We start from the raw sequence: 19,581 nt of genomic DNA, 5'->3' as shown, positions 1-19,581 counted from the left end.
TGATCTTGTAAATTGGAGTGATAGCAATAGGATGAAATTTAATAGTGAGAAGTGTAAGGTTATGCATTTAGGGATTAATAACAAGAATTTTAGTTATAAGCTGGGGACACATCAGTTGGAAGTAACGGAGGAGGAGAAGGACCTCGGAGTCCTGGTTGATTATAGGATGACTATTAACCGCCACTGTGTCATGGCCGTGAAAAAGGCTAATACGGTCTTGGGATGTATTAGGCGAGGTATTTCCAGTAGAGATAAGGAGATGTTAGTGCCATTATACAAGGCATTGGTGAGACCCCATTTGGAATACTGTGTGCAGTTCTAGTCTCCCATGTTTAAGAAGGATGAATTCAAACTGGAACAGGTACAAAGAAGGGCCACTAGGATGATCTGAGGAATGGAAAACCTGTCTTATGAAAGGAGACTCAAGGAGCTTGGCTTGTTTACCTTAACCAAAAGAAGGCTGAGGGGGGACATGATTGCACTTTTTAAATATATTAGAGGGATAAATACCAGGGAGGGAGAGGAATTATTTAAGTTTAATACCAATGTGGACACAAGAACAAATGGATATAAGCTGGCTAGTAGGAAGTTTAGACTTGAGATTAGACGAAGGTTTCTAATCATTAGAGGAGTGAGGTTCTGGAACGGCCTTCCAAGGGAAGTAGTGGGGGCAAAAGATCTATCTGGCTTCAAGATTAAACTAGATGCCTGTGTCTACACTGGGCCACTTATTCCGGAAAATCAGCCATTTTTACGGAATAGGCTGCAAGCTGTCTACACTGGCCCTTGAATTTCCGGAAAAGCAACGATGCTCTACTGTACGGCTGTGTCTACACTGGCATGAATTTCCGGAACTGCTTAAAACAGAATACTATTCCGTTTTCAGTTTTTCCGGAAAAGGAGCGTCTACATTGGTAGGCTGCTTTTCCGGAAAAACCCTTTTTCTGGAAAAGCGTCTGTGGCATAGCATAGCTTTTCTGGAATAACGGCTGATTTTAAAGGCTGTGTCTACACTGGGCCACTTATTCCGGAAAATCAGCCACTTTTCCGGAATAAGCTGCGAGCTGTTTACACTGGCCCTTGAATTTCCGGAAAAGCAACGACGCTCTACTATACAAAATCAGCCGCTATTCCGGAAAAACTATTCTGCTCTCGCTCGGGCATAAGTCCTTATTCCAGAACACTGTTCCAGAAAAGGGCCAGTGTAGACAGCCCAGTAGTCTTTTCCGGAAAAGCGTGTCTACATTGGCCACAGATGCTTTTCCGGAAAAAGGACTTTTCTGGAAAAGCAGCCTGCCAATGTAGACGCTCTTTTTCCGGAAATACTTATAACGAAAACTATTCTGTTTTAAGCATTTCCGGAAATTCATGCCAGTGTAGACACAGCCGATGGGTTTATGAAGGGGATGGTTTGATGAGATAACATGATCTTGGTAACTAATTAACCATTCATTATCAATGGTATATAGGTCAATGGAGGGATGATAGGAGTTACTATAGAGAACTTTCTGGGTGTCTGGCTGGTGAGTCTTGCCCACATGCTCAGGGTTTAGCTGATGCTCAAATTTGGGGTCGGGAAGGAATTTTCCTCCAGGGTAGATTGGCAGAGGCCCTGGAGGTTTTTTGCCTTCCTCTGTAGCTTGGGGTACAGATCACAGCTGGAGGATCCTCTGCATCTTGGGGTCTTCAAACTATTCAAAGGCTTCATTATCTGAGATATAGGCGAGAGGATTATTCTAGGACTGGGTGGGTGAGATTCTGTGGCCTGCATTGTGCAGAGGGTCAGACTAGATTATCATAATGGTCCCTTCTGACCTTAAAGTCTATGAGATTGTTTAACATAAGTAATACATTTCAAGGGCCCATTCAAGGGGAATTGGCCTGTTAACACCCCTCCTGTCAGTGAGGGTGAGAAGAAGAAAAGTGGGGAGAAAGCAGGCAACTAGGAGGGTTGTTAGTGCCTGGTAGAGTCTTTTATAACACATACATCCAGTAACACTATCCAATCCGGGATTTTTAGTGGTTAGCAAAGTTATGAATTAAACTCTCAGGGTTGCTAAGTATTTATACAATTCTGTCCCTTTTTATATACAGAAAATAGGTGTTTTCACTGTCCCGTTAGAGAATCCATCTAACCCGCTGTGTGGCGTGCCGGAGGGAGCCTATTAAGGAATATGATGCTGAGTTTCCTCTCTTCCTCCTTACACTCCCCCTCCTATTCCTCAAAAGTACAATTGTAGAAATGGGGCTAAGCCCAGGCTCCGCGTCTGAAGACCTCCAGACTCCCTGTCCCTCCTCCGAGGGGAGCCGAGTTTTCTCTGTAGGGAGCTGAACTAAATCCTGTCCCTTGCACCCCCTTTGCCCTAGGTGTGAGGAGGGGGGTTGTCTCCCCGCGCCCAAGGGTCGCTTTGCGGTACCGCTCGCAGCTCGCTTCCTATTTCCAAACCGCCGGCGGTGCCGGAGCAGGGCTGCCGCTTGCCCCAGGCGTGCGGGGGGCGGGCGCCCTGCCCCCCGCTGTGCCCCGCAGCCCCTCTCGCTTCCCCACGCGGCATCCAGAAGCGGCGCCCTTGCGGTTTGCAGCTAGTTCCCTCCGAGGTTTCAAAGGGCGCCACGTGACTTCCATGAAATTGACAAGCAGCGGCCGGCGCGGGTGCGGGACTCCCAGGCGCGGCGGCCGGATCCGGGCAGAAGAGGCGTCCCCGGGCCCGGGGAAGCACAGAGCGCGCGAGCCGCGCAGCCAGGTGCGAGCTGCCGGGATGCCCCGGGCCGGAGTTTCCCCCTAGCGAGGCTGGGGACTGGAGTGCGCTGGCAGGGGCCGGGGGGCGGGCAGCGGGGCTGCTCCTTGGGCTCCCGCCGCGGCCCCGGCCGCTCAGCAGGTCCCGGCATGTCGCACGGGGCCGCGGCTTCGGGCAGCGTCCTGCGGAGAAGCGTCTCGTCCGACGGGAACCAGCCGCAGGTACCGCGGGGCTCGGGGAGGCGGAAGGGGCCGGGCACGGGCCGCGGTACCAGGGGCCGGGTGCGAGTGAGGGCAACGGACTCACGAGCAACTTCTCCCGACCCAAGAACGGGGAGCGGATCCCTCTCGCAGCGCTGGGAGCCCCAGGGCTCTGCTTCACCTGGGCACCCACTTGCCGGCTCACCCCCCCCCCCCGCCACACACACTTGGGCACCCACTTGCCGGCTCTCCCCCCCCCCCCCGCCACACACACTTGGGCACCCACTTGCCGGCTCTCCCCCCCCCCCCCCCCGCCACACACACTTGGGCACCCACTTGCCGGCTCTCCCCCCCCCCCGCCACACACACTTGGGCACCCACTTGCCGGCTCTCCCCCCCCCCCCCCGCCACACACACTTGGGCACCCACTTGCCGGCTCACCCCCCCCCACACACACACACTTGGGCACCCACTTGCCGGCTCAACCCCCCCCACACACACACACTTGGGCACCCACTTGCCGGCTCCCCCCCCCCCACCACACACACACTTGGGCACCCACTTGCCGGCTCAACCCCCCCACACACACACACTTGGGCAGCCACTTGCCGGCTCAACACCTCCCCCCCCCCCACACACACACTTGGGCAGCCACTTGCCGGCTTCCCCGCCCCACCACCACACACACACTTGGGCACCCACTTGCCGGCTCAACCCCCCCCCCCCACCACACACACACTTGGGCAGCCACTTGCCGGCTCAACACCCCCCCCCCCACACACACACACTTGGGCAGCCACTTGCTGGCTCAACCCCCCCCCCCGCCACACACACACTTGGGCACCCACTTGCCGGCTCAACACCCCCCCCCCACACACACACACTTGGGCACCCATTTGCCGGCTCAACCCCTCTCCCCCACACACACACCTGGGCAGCCACTTGCCGGCTCAACACCCCCCCCCACACACACACACTTGGGCAGCCACTTGCCGGCTCAACACCCCCCCCCCACACACACACTTGGGCACCCATTTGCCGGCTCAACCCCTCTCCCCCACACACACACCTGGGCAGCCACTTGCCGGCTCAACACCCCCCACACACACACACACACACTAGCTGGGACCAGGAACTTTCATGGGCACGGCCCACTTCTTCAGATGTGGCCTGAATGTTCCTGTGCTGCAGTCATAGGCATGGGAAATAGGGGTGTGGGGCCTGCGCTGTGGTCCCAGCCACCAGCCTGCACCTGGGGGCCTTGCTGCCACCTGGGCTCCCATCAAGCTCCAGGGGGTTCTGGCTACTGGCCTCACAGGCTCCACTATTGTCCCCACAGCCCTGGCTACTGAGGACTCCACTGCTTCCCCCAGACCATGTGCCCCACACCCAGGGCTCTGCAGCCACCTCCAGCTGTGGTCCCAGCTTGAGGCAGTGAGGGGCACGGACAGGGTAAGGTAGGGAAGGAGGGCACAGCTCAGCACTACCACTCTATAAATGTTTCTGTTGCCACTGGCTGTAATGTCTAGCCCCTTGGGAAGATGCAGAAAAGAACAGAACAAGATGCCCCCTTTGCACAGATCTGAAGGAACCATGAGCGCTCTTCTTGCCCACTCTAGCCCTTTCTTCCATGAAACCACATGCAGGCACGCGTCTCCTGAGCCTGTCGGACACATGGGGTGGAATTCATCACTGGTGTGACTCCACTAATTTCAATAGCATTACCTCACAGATGAGTTCAGTTTGCAGACTCTAGCAGTCTGGGTGGCACTGCATTACAGCTCCTACTAGGACAGCTTTTTCCAGCCAGGATCTGCATTTTAACTGCTCTCTGCTTTATTGTTATTAATCTTCCTTGTAAGAGAGGAAACCGTGGTTAACTTGACATGTTTTGGAGTAAACATTGCTAAGAGCAACAGCAGCCAGCTCCTGTAATGCTGTGCTTGACATGCTGGGATGAGCTCCATGTCTGCTCTCTAAACCACAATGAAAGGCTATTGATTATGTCATATTACAGACCTCTAGAGAAATACTTACCCCATGCTTCAGGAGTTCGTCCCCTGCTTCCCAAGCCCAGCTCGCTCTTCTGCAGGATTTACAGGTGACGGCTCATTCTCTGGACTATAAAAATCATACTGACTTCTATGTCGAATGTAACTGAGATCCCTAGACAACTGCTGCTGTGCATTGTTAGCTAGAGGGCAAGCTTGTTTACTCAATTCCTTTAATATATATAAAATTATGCTCTAGTCTGAGAGGAAGCAGATGAAATCTCAGACCACATGGAGAGTTTTACAGGTAAGGGGGGGGGGGGGTTAATTATTGGATTTATAATGGAAAGCTTCCCAAAGCCTCCATAAACCATTCTCAAGAGTTCAGAATGAAAACAGAAAGTTACTTTCTAGATTGTGAGTGGCTTTTGTGTGGGAACAATACAGGAAAATGTGAATCCAAAATAGGATCTCTTAGGCTACATCTACACTGCAACACTACTTCAATATACCGGAGTATCCTGAAATAGCCATCCTGCGTCTTAACAGCAAGCCCATTATTTCAGGCTCACTATTTGATGTCCCTGTAAATCTTATTCCATGAGGAGTAAGGGATGTTTTGGAATAGCAGGTTATTTCAAAATTTGGCGCTGTATAGACAGGACCAAATTATGAAATGAGTTATTTCGAAATAAGATTGACTAAGATCCGCAATTTGTAAAGCTCAAATTGCGTATCTTATTTCGAGCTACAGTGAAGTGTAGATTCACCCTTAGTTAAGATCATTTAAATAGGAGATCTTCCTCTTTAAAAAGCCAAAAACATTGATGACTGTGTACATTTCAAAGGTATTGTGGCAGGTATGTTATATGCTATTTCTGTGATCAATAAGGTTGTTTCTCAGAGACCATATGGTCTACTGGATTAAGAAGATGTAAAACACTATTATTCTTATTGATAGAATTTTACATCTACTTTTCATACACAGGTGTAAGTGGCTACAAGTTACAGACAGATGTGCTGGAGCAATTTTTATAGTAGGGGTGCTGAAAGTGGAAACCATTTCTTTGGTGGCTATTACTACTTCAAGCCAGAGGGTGCTGCTAATTCCAGCCCCCCCAGATGCAGGAAACCAGAGAATCAGGCCTCTCTATTTTTTAATCCTAGTTGTGCCACTGATTTGCTCACCAACTCGTGCTCCCACTGGTCAATAGGAGCTGCAAATGTTCGGCCATAAAAATCTCTCTATGCCTCAGTTTCCTTGTTTGTATAATGAAGATAATACTTGTTTGTATAATGAAGATAATGATCTTTGCAAAGTGCTGTAAGAGCTGTGGATGGAGGGGATTATAGAAGAATAAAATATTATATAGAAACACACGAGACTGACTGCTTATTTTCACTAACATTTATTTCCTTGCCTTTTCTATCTCAAGGCACTTTTAAAAAAATCAGTAAAGTAGGCTTGGTTTGGTTTTTCAGAGTCCTGAGGAGGATGATAGGAAGATAAGACGGAGAGAAAAAAACAGAGTCGCTGCCCAGAGAAGCCGAAAGAAACAAACGCAGAAAGCAGACAAACTGCATGAGGTGAATGGGTACATCATATGTTGCAGTTCCCTTTTGAACATTGTGTCTAGAATTTAACAATAATATGCATATCTTAAACAGATATGGGGTGATTTTCATACTAATCCAGCATGATGAGCTGTGGGTTTGCTGTAAAAACAAGTGAATTACTTTTACTGGACCATGATGATGAGCTGTCTAATTTAATGTTTGGCCTTCATTAAAACACCTAGAACTTGCAGAAGGTGCTAGATCCTTATACTGGACAATTAAGGAATAAGTTTTCCATAAGGGAAGCTTCTTCTAACTCCAATAAGTCACTGAAGTATGAGGCTGCATACAGGGGCGGATATAGGGCAGGGTGAACGGGGCGGCTGCCCCGGGCCCCACGCTTAAAAAAGCCCTGAGCATGCGCTGTGGCAAAGGGGGGGCCCTGCGGAGTTATGCTGCCCGGGGCCCCGCAAAACGGTCATCTGCCCCTGGCTGCATATAATACATAATCCTATCTGAAATAATTGTGGCTGTTTTAATTGTGCACATAAATGCCTGATTCTTTTTGAAATCCTATTAATAAGTTCTCAAGCTCAATAATCTAATATGGCGGTCCTACTATGTGTTCAGTGGTAAATCGAACAAAGCAGGATTGTCTCTTTTCTGTGTTTGTATAGCAGCCAGTGCAATGGGGCTTTAACCTCAACTGGGACTTTTGAGCACCACCGTAATAGAAATATTCACTGCTACAGCTTCTAATGCTTTTATAGTGATAGAAATGTAGCCGTGTTAGTCTGGGGTAGTTGAAGCAAAATGCAGGACAATGTAGCACTTTAAAGACTAACAAGATGGTTTATTAGATGATGAGCTTTCGTGGGCCAGACCCACTTCGTATTTGATGTGAGGAAGTGGGTCTGGCCCACGAAAGCTCATCATCTAATAAACCATCTTGTTAGTCTTTAAAGTGCTACATTGTCCTGCATTTTGCTAATGCTTTTATATAAGAGATGCAGCTCTGAAGGCTCAATCCAATACAGAATTATGTGTCTTCTACATTATGAAAACATGATTTTGTTACAGAAGACAATTTGACATGTCCTTGCAAAACACTGCAAACAGCAGGAAATACTTGTATTGGGGGGTCATCGTATCTGGGTTCCATGATAAGTTCTAGTCATGAAAGGCCATATATAGAATGCCTCCAAACTCATCTACTATTCAGTACAGTTAATTTGTTCCCATAGGCAGCATTGTTCTCTCTAAACTGCTTATATAGTAAGAAAATTGTTGTTCGCCATATTTTCCTGCTTCTTACTTGAGCAGCCCAGCTTCACCGGTGGTTAATGATCCCTGCCCCATCAGAGGCTCAGGGCGTGACTGGGCAGGGCTGATTAATCACCCATGAAGCTGTGCTGCCCCCCCAGTTTAGAGGGGACATTGCTAGGAAGTCCCTGCTCAAGTAAGAAGCAGGAAAATATGGTGAATAACAATTTTCTTAATATATAAGCACACTGGGTATGGTGGTTGGCGAGCCTTTGTTGATCTAGAGATGAACTTCTCTGGAAATGTTTGCTAGCCCACGTTCAACTAAAAGTGAAAACCAAAGAACACTGAGGGTATGTCTACACTACAAAGTTAATTAGAACTAACGGATGTTAGTTCAAATTAACTTTGATAGGTGCTACACTAGCGCTCCGCTAGTTCGAACTTAATTCGAACTAGCAGAGCGCTTAGTTCGAACTAGGTAAACCTCATTGTACGAGGACTAAGCCTAGTTCGAACTTACTAGTTCGAATTAAGGGGTGTGTAGCCCCTTAATTCGAACTAGTGGGAGGCTAGCCCTCCTCAGCTTTCCCTGGTGGCCACTCTGGCCAACACCAGGGAAACTCTATTGTCCCCCTCCTGGCCCCGGACCTCTTAAAGAGGCACGGGCTGCCTACAATGCCCATGCCAGGTGCAAGCCTGCCAGCACCTAGCTAACAGACCCTGCACCTGGCATGGCTCGAGCCAGCCACCTGATGCCCCCCAGCCCTCCCCCTCTTCCCGGGACCAGGCTGGCAGCTCCCGGGAGCATGCCCGGGACCGCAAGAGGCGGGCACCTGTCTGCTCTAGTGTGGACATCGTGGACCTCGTCGACAACCTCTGCACTAGGCACAGGAAAGTGGCCGTCTAGGGCAGGAGAGCTGCCAGCCTGGCCACCCAGGAGCAGGTGTGCATGAAAATCAAGGTGGTCCACTGAGACCCGCGACCCTGAGCTTACAATGGCCGTACTGGGTCAGACCAAAGGTCCATCTAGCCCAGTAGCCTGTCTGCCGACAGCGGCCAACCCTAGGGACCCTGGAGGGGATGGACCGAAGACAGTGACCAAGCCATTTATCTCGTGCCATCCCTCTCCAGCCTTCCACAAACTTTGGCCAGGGATACCACTCTACCCCCTGGCTAATACCACTCCATGGACCCAACCTCCATGACTTTATCTCACTTCTCTTTAAACTCTGTTCTAGTTCTAGCCTTCACAGCCTCCTGCAGCAAGGAGTTCCACAGGTTGACTCTTTGCTTTGTGAAGAACAACTTTCTGTTACTAGTTTGAAGCCTGCTACCCATTCCTTTCCTTTGGTGTCCTCTAGTCCTTCTATTATGGGAACTAATGAAGGACTTTTCTTGATGCACCCTCTCCACCCCAATCATGCTTTTATAGACCTCTATCCTATCTCCCCTCAGTCTCCTCTTTTCTAAACTGAAAAGTCCCAGTCTCTTTAGCCTCTCTTCATATGGGACCTCTTCCAAAACTCTGATAATTTTAGTTGCCCTCCCCTCTCCCACCCTCTCTCTTCCCCTCTCCCACCTACTTTTCCCAGTCTCCCCGAGTTTTGTTCAATAAAGAGAGATTCTATTTTTGACCACACGTTTTCTTTATTTTGTACATCAGGAAGGGGGGCTAGGGAAGGGTAAGTGGAAGGAGGTGAGGGAGGAATGGGGTACGAGCCCCCGATGGGGAGGACTGGGCTGGCTCTGCAGGCTTCTGGGGGTGGAAGCTCTCTTGCAGCCCCCCAATTGCCCCCTCTCCCCAGATGGCAGCCTGCGGCAAGTGCAGCTGGTCTGATGGCCGAGTGGTGTGATGTGCCCAGTGTGGGTACTCCGGGCACTCCAAGCCAGGACTGCTTTGCAAGCGGGACACCCCTGAGAACTGTCTGTCTGGGGTGGGGGTCGGGTCCCTTTAAGCACAGCTCTCGGCTAGCCTGAGGCAGCAGCTCCACGCTCTAAGTCCTCATCTGATGCCCTGCCGGCACTGCTTCCGGCCATCCTTAACCCCGGTTCAGGGTCCACTTAATGTGGACATGCTAGTTCGAATTAGCAAAACGCTAATTCGAACTAGTTTTTTAGTCTGGATCCGTTAGTTCGAATTAGCTTAGTTCAAATTAACTAATTCGAACTAAGTTAGTTCGAATTAGCGCTGTAGTGTAGACATACCCTGATAGAGTTGCACTGAAACACTGCTCCCGCAGTCTGTCATGCTGATTGAGATAGTCTTGTTGTTTCTTTGTATTCCCTTATCTGTCTGTACCCATCTGTTGACTCTTGACTTATATTTGCACTTTGGGGCAGGAACCGTGTTACTATTCTGTGTCTGTACAGCAGCTAATACTGGTGTGGTGCTTCTAGGTGCTACACTAATACAAATAATAATAATTAATAATCATTCACCCCCAACATGTATACTAGTTCCATTTATAATTCAGGGACTCTAGCTGGTTACTCGAGTCCCAGATGAGCAGCATCTGATAGCAGGAAATGAGGGATTCACAGACCTTTTGCAGTGTTGTAATCTTTAATGTAGGTAGTAGATAATGTGCAAAGCAAGTAGGGCTTCATTTTTTTTCTGGAACATAAATGCAGCTATAGAGCTGAGTTAGCGGATAGCAGGGCCAGGCTTCAGGTTTAGTAGCTGCCATGACACTATGTGGACAATCTCAGGCACAAAATTCATTTTACAACTTGAAAGGGAAGAAACTCCAGGCACAGGTTTAGCACTCCATCAGTTGCCTTAACACTCATGCTTCCCAAAGCAGACCAGGACTCTGTCCAGCCTTTCTGGGGTATGCTTGTTTTGCTTTTGTTTTGGGGCAATACAAAGCTGTCATTTGCAGCCTGAAAAGGATGTATCCAATGTGTAAGGATCTTTGGGTGGTGTGGTACTCCAATACCACTCCATCCCTACAACCAGTGCAGAAGACATGGTTGGGGAAAGAAGCTGGATGTTGTGGGCACATCCCAAACTCTTGCAATCCCTGATTGCCAGAATGAGCCCTTAGGCCATTGCCAGCAAACACATCTTAGAGCATCCTTAGTCTACAGTAATTTGTGATGAGGAAATCAGAACAGCATAGATTAGTCCAGGATCAGAAGAATGCAAAGATGCTACCTTTGCAATCTCCTCCTGAATGGTACAACGTGCTTCATAGCCATACCTCAGGATCTGGTGCACGACTGTATGCTACAGTCTGGATCAATGCTCTGAGATCAATCCACCAGCAATCAATTTAGCAGACCTGCCAAATTAACCACAGGTTTGCCCCTCTTCCCCCTCCCTCCCCCGCATTAACCCTGTTCACTACTCTAGATGAGGAGAGTGAGGGGAATTGATGGGAGAGTTTCTCCCATTGACCCACCCGCAACGTAGACTTCGCATTAACTTGACATAAGATTTGTTGACTCCAGTTATATTATTCACATAGCTGGAGTTGCACAGAATCATAGAACCATAGAGCTGGAAGAGACCTTAGAAGGTCATCAAGTCGAGCCTCCTGCCCTATGCAGAACCAATCCCAATTAAATCAACCCAGCCAGAGCTTTGTCAAGCCAAGACTTAAACACCTCTAGGGATGGAGACTCCACTACTTCCTTAAGTAACCCATTCCAGTGCTTCACCACTCTCCTAGTGAAATAGATTTTCCTAATATCCAACCTGGACCTCTCCTGCCACAACTCGAGACCATAGCTTAAGTCGACTTTCTGCTGTAGTGTAGATGTAGCTTCATAAGAGCATGGATAGGAACAGTCATATTGTTATGTGCATCTGTATGCATTAGGCTAGTTTAGTATTTTGTTTGTTAGATTTCAGAAATATTAAACAAGCAAAAAAACCAATTTATTCTGTTATCATTTGATTAAAAACAGATGAAGGCACTATAAGGATTGTATTTTACTAGCAGTGGGCTTCCTTTTTTCATTCCAGGAATATGAGTGCCTTGAACAAGAAAATACCTCCCTGAAAAGAGAGATTGGGAAGCTAACAGATGAGATGAAACATTTGAGCGATGTGTTGAAGGATCATGAAAAGATCTGTCCTTTATTGCACTGCTCCATGAACTTTGTGACCATACCCAGGCCTGATGCCCTCACCAGCTGCCTGCCAAGATGAGAGTTCCTCCTTATTGCCTTTAAATGCTGGTTATTATTGAACATAAGTGGGAGAAATGTAAAGATCCATCTTCTTTTTCTCACCACAATGTAGGTATATCCTTCCTCTTGCAGAGGGATGAAATTATCTAATTGGCCTTTACGTCTCTGTCTTCTGAATATTATGAAAAGGTCAGTGTGGGGAGAATAAGATTGAGTTGCAATTTATTTTCTAGAACCTATAATATCTTGTTTCTTATTCATAAATGGCAAAATATGATACAATCTGCTTTTACAGGATGGAAACTGGAGAAAAATACTCTGGGCTAGGATATGATTTTCCCCATACTCTGCTGACTATTATTTCTGAATTGTTAGGTTGTCATCCATATATCTTACATAAAATATCCTGGCTGCTCATTTTTTGTTTACATGGGGGTTTGTCTAATAAAATCAATGCATTTTCTTTATCTTTATGGTGTCCCCACCTTTTTCGATATCCAATGCCTTTTGAACATCTTTACATTTGCTCATTTGTCAAATCCAAAGTCTAATGCTAATCTCCCTGCTTTCCATGTGTCTTATTATTTGCTTATCACTAGCTTCCCAGGATGTTTGAAAAGTTTTATTGGTTTCCCTTCTAAAGCTTGTATAACAACTGAGTGTAGATCATCTTCACTTCCCTAATCACCAGCACTCAAACCATTAATCCTCAAAGAATTTTATTCCCATTCTTGTATAAAGTGTGTCCACTTTCCATGGAATAAATGCAGAACAGGCAGTTTGGGGTTCACATTCATCCAAAGAGCAAAGCCATTGTATCCAGTAGAATTATACAAGGGGGAATTCCCTTTGTTTTTTATTGTTTTGTGGTTGATTTGTATGTTTTGTAATTTATTAATTGTCCTTTCCCCATTATCCATTGCACATGTAGGACTAGATTCACCTGGGAGACTTAGGTGCCTACCTGCTAGAATGTGGGAGACCTAGGTTCAAATCACTGCTGTACTGCCTCCTGTCTCCACAGGGGAATTGGTGGCATGGTAGGTAGATAAAAGATTGGCTACAGGTTGGAGATTTGCCTGACTTTTCAGCTGCTAAACAACCAGCTGGCTGCAATGTGAGCCTCCATCCAGCAGGGGAACCCTTGCACAGTCTGACCAGAAGTTACAGGTATCTAGGACAGGGAACTGCGTGGGAAGGGGTTGGCTTCTGAGGAGTAAGAGGTCTCCTGGAGCTGAGCTGCCTGGGACCCAGGTTTTCTCGGGTGTGACCTCCTCTGGGAAGATTTTTCAAGTAAGAGACAACGTCCAGGATGGTTTGTTGTGGAGCAGGTGTGGTCCCTCCCTGGCATCTGCAGATGCTACATCCTGCTCGCCCTGGCCTGGCCTGCCAGGTAAATGGAGCTGCCAAGATACCAGCCCCACCATAGGGCCTCAGCCTGTCTGACAGGTACAGGCTCTTGTTCCCTGCCCTGGAGAGTGGGAGAAGCCTACAGAGAGATGCTATCTGACAGGCTGGTGCTGCATCTTGAGCCTAGGCCAGCTGCCCTGCCACATGTCCCTCTCCCCCAGCACACACAGCTCTCCAATACCCTCCAAATATCACCTCCCAGCACATATGTACTCCGCCCCCCCAGATTCTCCTTTGGCACCTACATATACCCCCCTCTTAATACACATACACTCCTCCAGTACCTCCAAATATTCTTTCCAGCATCTTCAAATACCCCCTCCAAATATATGTACACTCCTCCATTACCTGCCAAATCCCCCCTCCAGTTTCCTCTTCTCCTCCATAACCCTCCAACAGCGTTCTCTGTTTGGGAACTTGAAATATGGTAACCCTCTGCCAAGGTAAAGCCCTCACCCTGGCTTTCCAATAACACTAGCCTATGTTCGTTCAGCAATCATCCAAATACAAATGAGCAGGAACTCTGATTTTAAAAGCCAAGTCAAAGAGTCAGGCCATGGTTCTCTCTGTGACACACACCAAAATAGACCAAGCTATATCATATCAAATTGTTTCTGCTCATATGAATTACAATGAAGTAGTAATGGCTGCTTCATTGTCACTATTTGCTACTCTTGTCCAAAAGTGGAGATGTTTATGAAGGGCATTACAAGTGAACATTTGAGTCTTCCTTTGGCATTTATTTTAGTATGGAATTCAGAGACAGAATAATAGACTCCTGAAAATGTAAGCCTGGAAGGGATCTCAATAGGTCATCCACTGTAATCCATATACTCAGGCACAGCTAAGTATATTTAACCATCCCTGTCAGGTATTTGTCCAAACTGTTCTTTAAAATTGCCAGTGGTGGGGATTCCACCACTTCCTTGGAACTATTATATTCATTATCTAGAAAAGCAAAAAGCACAGTAAGTGATAGACCAAGTGGGCTCTTTTTCCAGCTCAAGCAACGAGGAGTCCTGTGGTACCTTATTTTTCCAGCTCAGTTACCAAAGTTTGTATGATATTGTTGACCTTGATGTTAAGACATCATCCTCATATTTAATAATAAAATGGCATTTTACCAAAAATGTTGGTGACTAATATTCAAAGGCTTTCAAATATCTTAACAAATTAGTTAAAATGAGCAATATATCACAAATAAAATCTGCATTGCTGTCTATGTATAGTTTGATGCTTGAGTCTTCACATCACAAGAAGGGAGCTGAGCTAATAAAGCACAGTCTCACATCAGCTAAATAAAAACATCAACATTAGGGCTATCCTTATTACAGTAATTGAATGAAATGTATAGAGTATAAGTTTGAAATGTATTTCAAAATACGTTTATTCTAGAGTCTGAGACAATACCATTACAGTAGAACAAAAAGAAAGAACAAAAAGGAAAAGGTTCCTTTGGAAACTAAGTGTCTAGACAGCACCCTTCTGTCAGAATAAGTTATGCAATTTGCGCTATTCAAATTGTGTAGCTTATTCCTAGTCTAGATCGAAAGAGCTTATTTTTGGAATGAGCTGCCGGAATAGCGTGCCCACTATTTTGGAAATAGCAGGCGCTTTATAGACGCAATGTTCTAATCTATTAGGGTTCTTTGAAGGGGTTAATAAACATACAGACAAAGGGGATCCAGTGGATATAGTATACTTTGATTTTCAGAAAGCCTTTGACAAGGTCCCTCACCAAAGGCTCTTGTGTAAATTACATGGCCATTGGATAAGAGAGAAGGTCCTTTCTTGGATTGAGAACTGATTAAAAGATAGGAAACAAAGGGTAGGAATAAATGGTAAATTTTCAGAATGGAGAGGGGTAACTAGTGGTGTCTCCCAAGGGTCAGTCCTGGGGCCAATCCTGTTCAACTTATTCATAAATGATCTGGAGAAAGGGGTAAGCAGTGAGGTACTAAAGTTTGCAGATGATACCAAACTGTTTAGGATAGTCAAGACAGAAGCAGACTGTGAGGGACTTCAAAAAGATCTCACCAAACTGAGTGATTGGGCAACAAAATGGCAAATGAAATTTAATGTGGATAAGTGTAAAGTAATGCACATCGGGGAAAAATAACCCCAACTATACATACAGTATGATGGGGGCTAATTTGGCTATGACAAATCAGGAAAGATCTTGGAGTTATCGTGGATAGTTCTCTGAAAACTTCCATACAATGTGCAGCGGCGGTCAAAAAGGATGCTAGGAATTATTAAAAAAGGGATAGAAAATAAGACACAGAATATCTTACTGCTCCTGTATAAAACTATGGTATTCCCACATCTTGAATACTGTGTACAGATGTGGTCTCCTCACCTCAAAAAAGCTATTTTGGCCTTGGAAAGGGGTCAGAAAAGGGCAACTAAAATGATTAGGGGCTTGGAATGGGTCTCATATGAAGAGAGGTTAAAGCAACTGGGACTTTTCAATTTAGAAAAGAGGAGACTGAGGGGGGATATGATAGAGGTATATAAAATCATGAGTGGTGTGGAGAAGGCAGATAAAGAAAAGTTATTTATTAGTTCCCATAATAGAAGAACTAGAGGACACCAAATGAAATTAATGGGTAGCAGGTTTAGAACTAATAAAAGAAAGTTCTTCTTCACACAGCATGTAGTCAACCTGCGGAACTCCTTGCCAGAGGAGGCTGTGTAGGCTAGGACTATAACAGAGTTTAAAGAGAAGCTAGATAATTTCATGGAGGTTAGGTCCATAAAAGGCTATTAGCCAGGGGATAGAAGTGGTGTCCCTGCTTCTGTTTGTCAGAGGCTGGAGAAGGAGGGCAGGAGACAAATCGCTGATCATTGTCTTCAGTCCACCCTCTCTGGGGCACCTGGTGTTGGCCACTGTTGGTAGACAGGCTACTGGGCTAGATGGACCTTTGGTTTGACCCAGTACAGCCCTTCTTATGTTCTTGCTATTTCGGGATGCTTCCACTATCCCAAAACAGCAACACAGTCTAGATGTATCCTAAGAAACAAAAATATATAAAATCAAAACCTCCTTCTTTGGAGCTGACTAACATACTATTGCAATATATATTTTAAATCTGTGTATGGGCTAAATGTCCTGCCTTAGCTAGCCATAGCCTAGCTTTCGAAAACTTCCAAAAGATTTTATTTGTTCTCTGTGAATTTGAGCTATTTTGTTTTCCAATGTATGGTATATGTGAGGGATGCATATGTCAGACCTGTGTTGCTTTCAGTTTATGACATAGATCAAGGTCACCATGTAGTCATAGCCTTGCAGTATATGGTTGTACAATATATGTGAGGGTTGCCATCTGAATTTTATTTTGGTTTTTGAATGCACAGTGAAGTTTGCTATTTGTACACATTTGGTTGTTATTGTTTTGAGTCTTGTATATTCTATTTACTACAGTGAAGAAGCAAAATGCATGATGCTCAAGTCTACAAACGTTTTAAAAAAAACCACTCACCAATTGGGCACAGTAACCCAATTGGGCTCACCAATAACCAATTGGGCACAATCCAACATTGTTTTTCTGTTAATTTCAGTGATGTCCAGAATTACTGAAGTCTCTCTGAAAGCCAATTTTAGCCTTCAGAGGTGAAAGACAATAGAAGTCAAGGTTTCTGAAACCTTTAATTTGATTATACTAAACATTGACTCTGTATCATGAGCTAGATATTTGAAGAGAAAGAAAGAAAGGGTAACTACTTATTCCATTGCTCCCCCATATGTACATTTATGAATATTTACAACCTTCTAGCTGAGATTTCAGTGCAGCTTGTCACTGACTGCTCCAGAAGGTGATAGGGGCATGCGATGGTTCAGTCCATATTGTGTAGAATTCAGCAACAAAGATTGTCACTCAGAATTCCATAATGAACTAAAGTCTTTGATTTCCATTTTGAAGTTGTTATTATGTTGTTTATTGACAGGCGGGGAATGTGATCACCAAAAGTGACACTTAGTGTAAGTCATATTACAAACTCCATTTACCTTCTTATCAGATGCAGAGCTTGTCAAACCAATATGCAGCAGCCTAATCAGTAAAGTGCAGAACTCCTTGTATAGCAATTTTGGTTGACTATATATGTTCTTGAAAGTTTCATCATGTGACAATTAAAAATTAATCTTTAAATCTTGGAGATACCAGTACAATCCTGAAGGCTCGGCAACCCTCAGTGTTGTGTGATATTATCAGCCTTTGACCACAGCCACACATGGGATTCTTTCATTGCCATGAAGGCCCATTCAACAGGGGATTCAAAAGGGCCCATGAGTAGCATGGCAAATCAAAGCCAGGGACACACATCATTGGGTCAGTTATAACAGAGTGGTTTCTGACATCAGCTCTGTTGCAGAATGTTCTTCAAACTACATTGGCAAAGGCCAGTTTTCTGGCCAAACTACAGCATTGTTCCATCTATATACATTTCTGGAGTTTGGTTTTGAAATCATGGGCCTAATTTATTATCCCACTGACTTCAGCGGGGGCTTTCTCTCTCTACAGGAAAGCTGGAGAGTCAGGAGAAACATCCCTGAGCCCTTACATCTACACCACAGTTTTACAACCCTCCAGCCTAAGTCCCATGAACCTGAGCCAGCTTACTTGGCCTGCCGAAAGTGTTTAATTGCTGTGTTGACATATCAGCGGTGGCCTGTGAACTAATTAGTTACATTCTTGAATCTTCCCCATCCCTGTGGTATATGAGCACTGCCTTCCCCTGCTAAAAGCCCTGTCCATCAGTCATACCTATAGCTTTGTAAAATCACACCTAGATAGCACTTCTCACCGTTCAAAGCTGAAAAGTGTCATAACTCCTCCTATGGGGAAGTTGGGGGGTGAAGAAAAGGCATCATTGCTTGTAATGTCTGATGTCCCTGGAGTGACATTTCTCTAACCTAGAATAGTAATAGAGATGTAGCCGTGTTAGTCTAGTCTAGCTGAAACAAAAAACAGGACTATGTAGCATTTTAAAGACTAACAAGATGGTTTATTAGGTGATGAGCTTTCGTGGGCCAGACCCACTTCCTCTGAAGTGGGTCTGGCCCATGAAAGCTCATCACCTAATAAACCATCTTGTTAGTCTTTAAAATGCTACATAGTCCTGTTTTTTATTTCTCTTACCTGAACAGCTCTGCTGGGTAAAAAGAAAGGAAAACCCTTGAGCCTAGTATAATATAAACTGGCATAAACAGTAAGAAAACGATGGAGCATCCAAGGTCAAGGGGACATGGCTCTATCAATTTACATTCACTTCATATTTTGAAAGGTACCAGGAGTCCTAAGAAAATGAAAACTCGTACTCTGAAGAACAACTCTGTTGCAGTGGCTGGGCGGGATAGATTCCCTAACTTGGGAAACATGGAACTGTGCTGATGATACTCTGCTGTACATAACAATATCCTTGTTTTGTTCCTTTTAATGACTCTTCCCTGTACATTTTTTGAGGAGTACAGGATCTTTCAAATCGGGGCATTTCTGTCGAAAATTCCCCATCTAAACTGCCACTTTTTTTTTTTTGAAAAAGCCCTGTTTTGAAAAAAAGCGGCAGCCACCATTATGCAAATGAAGCGCGGAAAATTCAAATCCTGGCTTCGTTTGCAATATCAACGTGCCTAATTTACATCCCTTTACCAAAAAGTCCAACTTTCAGCCTCCATCTAATTTCCAATGTCAAATTTTTGCATCTGCCTATTCCTCTTAATCATGGTTTGCTCCTATTTACCCCTATAACTTTAGTATTTTGTCAATAATTTTGGGAAACAGTTATTCTGAAGTACATAATGCAAAGTAGGTTGTACTCTGTGAAGGCAAATAAACGTGTGAGGTTGGTGTTTGTCAGTGTGAGAACTTGCACCTCCACTCAGTATAGAAATATTTAGAAGTGGTATAACCTTTAGCCTCGAAAACCACAGCGTGCTTCCTGTCCAAAGAGGCAACCGCTCTAGTGCACTGCGCATGGAGTTTCCGTTCGTGAATCAGTCTAGAATTTCTTCCTAAGTGTCTCAGTGAAAGTGATGAATAAAACAAACATAAAAAAAATCCCTTTTCACCTCTTCCCATCAGTGTGGTGGCATCATTCCTGTCACAGGAAGGAAGCATGTTGATAATCAGGAGAACTGGTGGGTTTGATTTACTGTTACAGACTGTTATTCTCTTGAAGGAAGGTAGCAGATTACTGTATGTATATGAAGTTACTGAAATTCATACATACACAAATTAAGGTGTGTGTGTGTGTGTGTGTGTGTGTGTGAGTGAGAGAGAGAGA

The 19,581-nt window shown here is 45.5% G+C and overlaps 1 protein-coding gene across 3 annotated transcripts; it reads left to right on the top strand.

The window, feature by feature from the left end:
• Positions 1–1,638: 1,638 nt before the first annotated feature.
• Positions 1,639–18,274, top strand: BATF3 (basic leucine zipper ATF-like transcription factor 3). 3 transcript variants are annotated; one of them, XM_075925171.1, is made up of 4 exons: positions 2,615–2,956; positions 4,953–5,036; positions 6,409–6,513; positions 11,720–18,274. In XM_075925171.1, the coding sequence occupies exons 1-4, from the start codon at positions 2,885–2,887 to the stop codon at positions 11,903–11,905; spliced, it is 447 nt and encodes a 148-aa protein (XP_075781286.1). In that variant the 5' UTR covers positions 2,615–2,884; the 3' UTR covers positions 11,906–18,274. The 3 variants fall into 3 exon arrangements, with proteins under 3 accessions (XP_075781288.1, XP_075781286.1, XP_075781289.1); XM_075925173.1 differs by lacking the exon at positions 4,953–5,036 and having other exon boundaries at positions 1,639–2,741; XM_075925174.1 differs by lacking the exon at positions 4,953–5,036 and having other exon boundaries at positions 2,621–2,956.
• Positions 18,275–19,581: the final 1,307 nt, after the last annotated feature.

This window comes from Pelodiscus sinensis, chromosome 3 (genome assembly GCF_049634645.1).
Source record: "Pelodiscus sinensis isolate JC-2024 chromosome 3, ASM4963464v1, whole genome shotgun sequence".
Taxonomy (NCBI): Eukaryota; Metazoa; Chordata; order Testudines; family Trionychidae; genus Pelodiscus; species Pelodiscus sinensis.
Note: the sequence above shows the minus strand (reverse complement) of the source record. Positions and strands in the feature narration are given on the sequence as shown.

What these genes read in the sequence shown, in the direction of transcription:
- BATF3 (XM_075925171.1), top strand. Translation starts at nt 2,885, where the DNA reads ATGTCGCACGGGGCCGCGGCTTCGGGCAGCGTCCTGCGGAGAAGCGTC. An exon ending in CCGACGGGAACCAGCCGCAG is followed by an intron (nt 2,957 to 4,952) that starts GTACCGCGGGGC and finishes GTCATATTACAG; the next exon opens with ACCTCTAGAGAAATACTTAC. An exon ending in CTCTTCTGCAGGATTTACAG is followed by an intron (nt 5,037 to 6,408) that starts GTGACGGCTCAT and finishes TTGGTTTTTCAG; the next exon opens with AGTCCTGAGGAGGATGATAG.